At 36.6% G+C, this 8,560-nt stretch overlaps 1 protein-coding gene across 2 annotated transcripts in view; it reads left to right on the forward strand.

The window, feature by feature from the left end:
• Positions 1–7,489, forward strand: part of mgmt (O-6-methylguanine-DNA methyltransferase) — a 531,759-nt gene extending 524,270 nt beyond the window's left edge. For both annotated transcript variants that reach the window (XM_070875024.1, XM_070875023.1), the window contains one exon: positions 7,017–7,489. In XM_070875024.1, coding sequence (XP_070731125.1) covers positions 7,017–7,187 — 171 coding nt within the window. In that variant the 3' untranslated portion in view covers positions 7,188–7,489. The remainder of the gene's footprint in view (positions 1–7,016) is intronic.
• The last annotated feature ends 1,071 nt before the right edge of the window (positions 7,490–8,560 follow it).

The following is an 8,560-nucleotide window of genomic DNA, read 5'->3' on the forward strand; positions in this document are numbered from 1 at the left end:
ACATACTGTTATGTATGATGCACATTTTAATGCTGCACCTGAAGTAAGTTACCTACCATAATAATGATTCCTTTCATGCAAAGTGTACTTTTCTGTCTTTTAAAACATTTGTTTCACGCCCTTTTGATGCACCAATCTGAGAGATATGGAAGGCAGATGTGTAGCCTGTTTGCAAGCTTCTGTCAGTGCCTCCGTAACCAATTACTTGATTGTAGTTGAGAACAGTGCAGGTTGATACCGCCTTCTGCAGGTTGCAGGTAGGGTGGATAGGAAGGACCTATTTCACTTAGCAGAGGGGTCAATAACCAGGGGGCATAGATTTAAAGTAATTGGTGGGAGGTTTAGAGGGGATTTGAGGAGAAATGCTTTCACCTAGAGGGTGGTGGGGGTCTGGAACTCACTGCCTGAAAGGGTGGTAGAGGTAGAAACCCTCATAGCATTCACAAAGTACTTGGATATGCACTTGAAGTGCCGTAACCTACAAGGCTATGGACCAAGAGCTGGAAAGTGGGATTAGGCGGGATAATTCTTTGTCAGCTGGCATGGACACAATGGGCTGAATGGCCCCCTTCTGTGCTGTAAATTTCTCTGATTCTATGATTGTCATCTCCCTCAATTTAGGGGGAATGATTTTATCTTTACTTGATGCAACTCTCTTGTGGTCCTGCAGGGAACATGAGCTTACTATGTAGCGAAATCAATGGCACAATCCTAGCACCCAACCATCACATTGTGCCACCAGGCTATTTGTACCAGTTTTTTAAAAATTGCTAAAATCCTAGTGCTAGTGATGCAATAAATATTTTAATATTCAATGAATCTGTTCTAGAGAGAGGTTATCAATCAAACTGAAACCATATTTCACAGATAGAAACAATCAATGATTACTGTTTCTAGACACACAAAAGGACTTTCATTTTAACACAATTGTTAACCCATTTAAAATAAACGAGTTAATGACTGTGTTGAGTAGTACACAAAGCAATGTTGCACAAATGCATTAATCAGTGTGCTAACAGAAAACTAAGCCCCAAAATAAAGTAAAGGATTGAAATTGGCAAGTTACTGTTTAATTACTAAAATGTAATTTATTTTGTACCCTTCCCGCTATTTGGAATAGTCATTCTATGCAATATAGCACTGTGGGGGTATGAAAATCATAATTCTTGAGATTTTAATAACAATTTTTAGGCTTAAATTTCTCTAATATTAGATTATTATTTTAATGTCGTCAAAAGCATAAATTAAGTGAGGGTAAGAGAAACATATAATGAAGTAGGATAGAATAATATGATGTAACTGATATAATTATATTATTACCTTTAGCCTGTATAAAAGCTCATTTCCTAGTACCATTTCTGTGCATTCTTATGGATAAAAACAATTCCATGGAAAAGGAAGGAAAGTTCAAGGGTTACAGTTCCTCGTACAATCTGTCATCGCTTTGAATAGAAACCATTTTTAACACCAATGACAGTGATGAGAGCAAATGATATCAGTTTTTCTAGTCTAAGCATTCATTCTGGTGCATTCCACACTCACATACTAGATCTTTTATATATTTTTTAAGTGAAGTGCTTAATGTAACCTTTTATGATTACGGTGGTTATACCTAATGAATTTCCACAATTCATTGAGATGATGTCGTAGAGCAAGAATCTCCTAATAAAAGGCATATTGCTAACAAAATAGTACAATAAATAAACACAAGTGTTAAAATGAAGTAAAATTGGATTCTATTCACACTTGTAATTCGTTGAGGAATTGATTATTTTCCTCTTTTTATTCAACTGCACATTTACTGAAACAGTGGACAAGGTGAAAATAGAGTGATGTTGCATCTAACTGAATATACACTTAACTCTCGCTATCCCTAGTTTGAAAACTGAAGTAACAGTGATCTGTTTATTGATTAGTGGTGCCTTTGTTATTGTACTACAAGCATGAAGTGCACAACACTTCAAATAGGACTATTTTATTGCATTGGCTTAATGACATTAATGCCGATGGTACAATCATTTCTGCTAACATTTTATTATTTAATATCATGCTATAAACACTCTTAATTTAGTTCTATCAGTTTTAGTTACAGCTTCCCTAGTCGCTCAGTGTGTGGCACTAGACCTTACTCCAAGAATGTAGCAAGTTCAATTTTTGGTCTCATCTCAGCAAAACTTTGATGGGGATACTACAATTATTTAAGTAAAGTAAGTATGCATGTGTGGAAATTAAGTAAGGACAGGATCAACTATGGCCATGGCTTTCTCTTTTTCCTCCTTCCCCAAGTTGAGTAGCCTATCGACTCTCGCTTTGTAGACTTGTACATGAAAAGTTCTAGTTTGAATGAGATACCACAGGGTCATGTGAAACTTCACCATAGCAGCCTCACTGTCTTCAGCAAGGACCAGGTAAGGGAAAAAATGGGATGGATAAAGAAAATGAAAGGTGATGTCTATCACACATGGCACCAGTTTTTCCTTCTAACCAATTTACAATGTTCGTATGCATGGCAGTTCCAGTGCTGGCAAACAGTCTCATTATCACAATCTCCCAATGAAGCAAGAGTCAGTTGAAGGTCAGCTTACACACACACATACACATACACACACACACACACACACACACCAAACTGAAATGAATGCTCTTAAAAAATTATAATGAAGTGAATGTGTGGGACAAGGAGTTTGCAACACTGTGCTTTCACCTCTGGGACCTGGGTTTGAATCCAGTCGAAAGTCTGTCTGCTGGCTACAAGGATCTTGTGTCCCTTGACTCAAATGTCATTGAGTCATTCCCAACTTGATTCCTAATGATGTGAGTCCACAGCATAAAACGCTTGATAATTTAACACCAGTTATCACTAAAATGGCAGTCGCACTGAAATAGGCCATGAGAATGGCTCATGTCTGAAATGGAAAGGTCACACTGGTGCAGTAGGGAATATTCTTCTCCATTTGGGATTAAAGTATATTTTGCAACAAAGCCAGAGAAGCTTTATTGTGCATCTGCTTATGCTGTATCTCCCCCAACGCTGCATGTTGTTGGGATGGGTGCTTCAAGTGAGAAACTGTTCCATTCCCAGACACTGACATTCCTTACTCCAGTGAACACACAAAGTAAAAGGCCCAGTATAATAAACAAGACATTCAGTCATTCCACAGGCAAAGACTGAAGAACGTGATTTCCACAATAAGTTACTTTGCACTTGTACCCCATCTCAAGATGGTGTGCAAAAAAATTAACTGTTTTCATGTCTTTTCTAAGCCAGAATGAGACAGGTTTGTGAATTTTTGCACTTCAAACAAAAATTAACATGTAATCAAAGTATGATTGCAAATCCTCCATTGCGAAAGCAGTTATGACTGATTTCAGTGCAGATCCAATAAAAATATATATATAATAAAGAGGGGGAACAACAGTTACAGAAAGTAACTAACACTGTACAAGTGACATGGCAACAAGCAAATTAATTGGGACAGGGGTTACATCAGTTGCTGACTAATGTTTACCCCATCATCCAATACTTTTTCGTCAATTTTCAGTTTATACTGCCATTTTCCTTTTCCAACTACAGGTAATCTTATGACATGCCAGAGTTAGTGAGTAATAATTTTTCAACTTAGCTAGTCACTACACAGTACTTCACTAGTACTCAAGCTGTTCCCTGTTGACCTAAGAGATGGGGTAAAATCAGCAGACTTGCTGAAAGCAGCAGGAACCAATTAAACTATTTTAGATTAACATGGAGCAAAAGCTTATTCATATTTCAGTTTGTAGGCATTATGACGTGGAAATATTATAAATCTGTTGCATTTCCAACTTCACCAAACATATTAACAAAGATGTGAGTCATTTCCTATCCCTGTTGTATGTATTCAAAAGTTAATTTGAAAATATCATGTGGGGGATGCACGGAATTTGCAAGGTAACATCTTCAGAGTTTGAAAATGCTATTTGTATACATTTGTGTTACATACCTCCTAAAGTAATGCAGTTCTGTACATGAAATCGATAGAAGTCACCAAAACTATTGTGTTATATTCTTGCACTTGAAATGTAAGTCACAGGGTTTGAAATGATATGTTAAACACATTCCACTACTCTTCAAGGGCTAAACAAAGAAATATGAATGCTCATATTTTCACCAAAGCTGGTGGTTACTTCATGAAAAAGGGAATGTTCTGCCATTCCGTGATTTTAGTGAGCAAATTTGGGAGATTAGAATTTTTTCCACCTTTTGAGTTTTACTACATCCAGTTTAACTGCAAGCAATTTTCAAATATATATATAAAAATATATATATATACAGCTGCATTTTGCAAATCTAATCTCTCTCTTGCCTGAGCATTATACCTGGTTTAGTATTCTAAACACATGTAGTAAGACCATAAGAAAGCATAGAATGAGGAAAAAATATTCAGCCCACCAATCCCATTCCTTCCAAAAAACAAATAAACCAGCTGTCATGGACTTCCCTACCCGATTCATTCCACCTCTTGAAGAAAAATTCTGCAAAATGTCTCTGTCCCCAAAAGATGAATCAACCAAAACTTCAGAATAACTATCTAATCATGCATCTGATGTTATTTATTGTTGACTTCATACTCTAATTGTGATTAATTCAATGTCCACTTGGAAAATTAACACGCTGAACTTTGCCAAATGTCCATACTGCATCAGGAAAAGAAAGACTTGCATTTATGTAGCACCTTTCACAACCTCAGGACATCCCAAAGCGCTTTACAGCCAATGAAGTACTTTTGAAGTGTAGTCACTGTTGTAGTGTAGGAGGCTGGTTGGCCACACATGACCCACCTCAAACCTTAGTACGAGCTCGAAATGAGCTCAGAACCCTAGTCAGAATGGGCATACTTGCTCCATAGCTGAATCCTACATGCCGAAACCATGGCTCCTGTTTCCACAGCTACTTCAGCATTCCCATGGTTGGTTCACATCCCAGCACAACTGATTTGCCTGTGCTTTGCTTTACCTTTGTTACTTTTTCAAGCTGGGTGAGGAACTTTGAATTAAAAATATACTGCACATAGGCAAAATGTGCGAGGTGTGGATGAACGTGCCATTTTGTTTAACCTTTTTAAGTCATATTTCCGCTACTCTTTGCAGTGTGATTTAGGTAAACAACAGGCGCAAGCAGCGAAAAGGGCATGGGATAACTGGAGACGGTTCTTCTGCCAACCAGTTCTTTAAACTGGGCCAATTGGTTTTCTGAAACTAACCAGAACACAGAAATGTGTTTCCAGTGCAAATTCTCAACATCTTTGGACATGCTAAGTTTACCATAAGGGTCCTTTTGACAAAGCTGGAATGTTCGCATGTGTGGTCCGATTTCAGATAATAATATCACACCTGTATTGCAGGTAGCAATATCACAACTCTTTCATTCAGTCTCACCCCTTCAGTCTAGAAATTCAATTTACAGAACATAGCAGATATATGCTGTGACTCTATATAGCACATAAAATGGAACTAAACCAAGGAGTTGCTGATGGTGGGGGAGGGTGATTGAAGAGAGAGAAGAAGCTTTGCAGAGTGTTGAAACTCCTGTCCTGTGTTAGGTGTGAAATGAACCACATTGGAAGAATAAAACTGTGCTATCCATTGGCTGTTTTACGTTTATCCATTGCCTGTCTGTCTGCTAAAGTATTTATTTGCAGCAACAGTCTAATTGCTAATGTATTAGTCATTTTGATTTTAAAGAGGGTCATTCAGATAATATTTATGCATATGCCTCCCATTCTTTAAAATAATGTTGTGACCTGCATGATTGGTGTTTTGCAATACTGTTTGTTTTAACATCACTGAAACAGTATGACATTGTTTAATCATGCTGTGCATTTTATCACAATATGTTAAGAGCAGGATTTTTCTAATATTTCTTATTGTGCTGCATAGTTAGTATGGCATGCCTTTATACATTGAAGTTAGCAAACAATATTCTATAGATCATTGAATGTAAATATTGTTTTTAATATAATAAAGCATAATAATATAATAAATAATGTCCAGTCAGACTAAGGCTCTATTAGACTGCCTATTTGTCAATGGAATAAATATTTTAGAAACAAAATCCAGGTGCTCTTTGCATCCAGTCAGTTCTGTTTACATGCAAATGGCAAACAGATGTGGAACAGTTGAGAAAAGTTGTATTCCAAGATTGTGCATAATATAAATGCTAGAAATTAAAGTTTCATTTTGTTCCAGGTTTAGTAATTATTAATACAACTATCACATTATTTATAAATTAAGTTAGAAGCACTATTGTGACATACTGAATCTGAAAAGACTTGACTACGTTACTTTCTATATTATGCTGTTCAGATAAACCAAGATTCTATTTCCATGAACATGGGTACATTTTACAAACTTTTCATCAGAAAAAAATATGATCAGACTACCCTAATAATCTGTGAAAGTTTAATGGAACTTGCTGCAAAGTTAAATTTTTAGATGAGTGACTAAATGTAGTAACTCATTTATTAATGAAGGAAAACTCACAGAATTATAATACTTACACATTATGACATGCTGGTTTTCTGGCGAGTGGCTAAATGTAGCACTTACAGATGATGGCAAATACTGGCAATCATCAGTAGATTCTGATTGATATTCTTACTGTGGTGAACATCATCATTCTTCAAGGAGTCACTTTGCATTGTCACATGCTACCAGTAAAAGTACATCTCAAATAATAATAAAGCCAACATACCGAACAATGTATGAAATTTAAAAAAAACAAGATAAGGGAATAAATTCAATACTAAATTCAACACTGTAACTTGTGACACTTCTAAACTGCTCTTGCTATTCTCTCACAGTTTATGATGCTATCTGATTAGACTACAGTGTTGTAACTCACACCCAAATATCCCTTATTCCCTATATGGGCCTTATTTTTATTTTGACTGTGCAAAATTCTGTGATATGTTTATTATAACTCGAGTGATTTAAAAAAAAAAAATTAACAGATGTATAATTTTTTTTTACATGAATCTCAGGTGCCAATTCTTGTGCCCTGTCACCGAGTGATCTGCAGCAATGGACAGATTGGTAATTATATGGGAGGAAGAGGAAATCACCTCAAACAATGGCTTCTGACACATGAGAAGCTTCTGAAAGAGAGCCGAAAAACATCTCGGAGACTTCGTCCAATGCTGCCACACAGCTAGAATGTACGCCAACAATATTCAGAATAAAACAAGCTCTTAACACATCCACTATTATTTAGGGAATTTGTAAATATTTGAGTGACTTAAAAAGATAAAAGAAACTTGAGAGTCAGATGCGTGGTGGCACCACTTCTGCATTAAAAAGGCTGGATACATCCTGAGGGACGCTGGCCTTTCTTGTTTTTACATTTTACAGAAGAATGAGTACAGAGAACTGTGCATGTTGTGTATGTATTTTGTTCCCATCTACAGGCTTTTTTGTTCTATTTTTAATGCCCATTAAAGCAAGGATAAGGGAGTGGGAGGGGCATGGCAAATGTTAGGTGCAACTGCCCCTCTAAGGAAGCATCTGGCTCACAGAGGGGACAGCCAACAGTCTGGAGCTCGCGTGTTACTGGGAGCAAAATGAAATCCCGAGGCTTCAGCACACACCTCTTTATTCCTGCACTGCATTGTATTTGTCCAGCATGGAAAACTGTACCTCAGCCAAATGAGTGTCAATGAGTGCCCTGTCCTCTTTGATGTTTGAGCTACTGAAATAATCTTTTTCATAAACACTTTTCACAAAATGCTCACAAAAACATTGAAAAGGAAACATTTTTTTTGCGTGCTGTTATTTTTTAAAAAAAAATGTTTGTCACAGCTCAACCATTGCATCATTTTTTAATTTGAAATGTATTTTTCAAGTCTCATGGAAAAGGTGCAACTTGCGTATTTGTTGCTAGTGGAATCCTAATTCTCTGTTCTTGTAATTATCGAAACTGTTAAATATGTAAAACCTTCTCTTGAGCAGTGGATTCCTTGTAAAGCATATAGTGTGATTGTTGAGTTTGGTACAGAAACAAGTTCCTTGCCACTTAAGAAGGGAAAAGATTGTACATATTTAATTAGCAAGAAGAAAAATTACTTCAGTTCTAGTCATAGAACATTATCAATGATGTTGTGGATCAAGGCTGAATCACGGATTTAAACCACACCTCGGTTAGTAATGTTTTTGTCGCCCACACACTTTCATTCATAGAATCGGGTAAATAATTTGTGTGTTTTACTTTACAGTTGTCCTATAGGTTCTTTTCCCATGGAAATTATTTTATTGGCTAGATGATTAGGTTGCGGAGAGGGAGCTCTCACTGGTACTTTCTTTTCCCACTGAAGACGTTGTTTGAGCAGCGACAGTTATCCTGCCCGGGGGAAGATGCATTTTCCTGCCCTTTCATGCTCCCATTTGCTCTCATTGTTAGTCAACGTGAGCACATGCAAGGATATGATATAATTAGTTTATTCTGAATACATAAAAAAGGAGGATTTAAAAAAATCTGCACAACTGGACAATGTAATTTGGAAAAAAAACTGTTGTGTTGCATAACCATAAA

This window comes from Pristiophorus japonicus, chromosome 3 (genome assembly GCF_044704955.1).
Source record: "Pristiophorus japonicus isolate sPriJap1 chromosome 3, sPriJap1.hap1, whole genome shotgun sequence".
NCBI classification, from domain to species: domain Eukaryota; kingdom Metazoa; phylum Chordata; class Chondrichthyes; family Pristiophoridae; genus Pristiophorus; species Pristiophorus japonicus.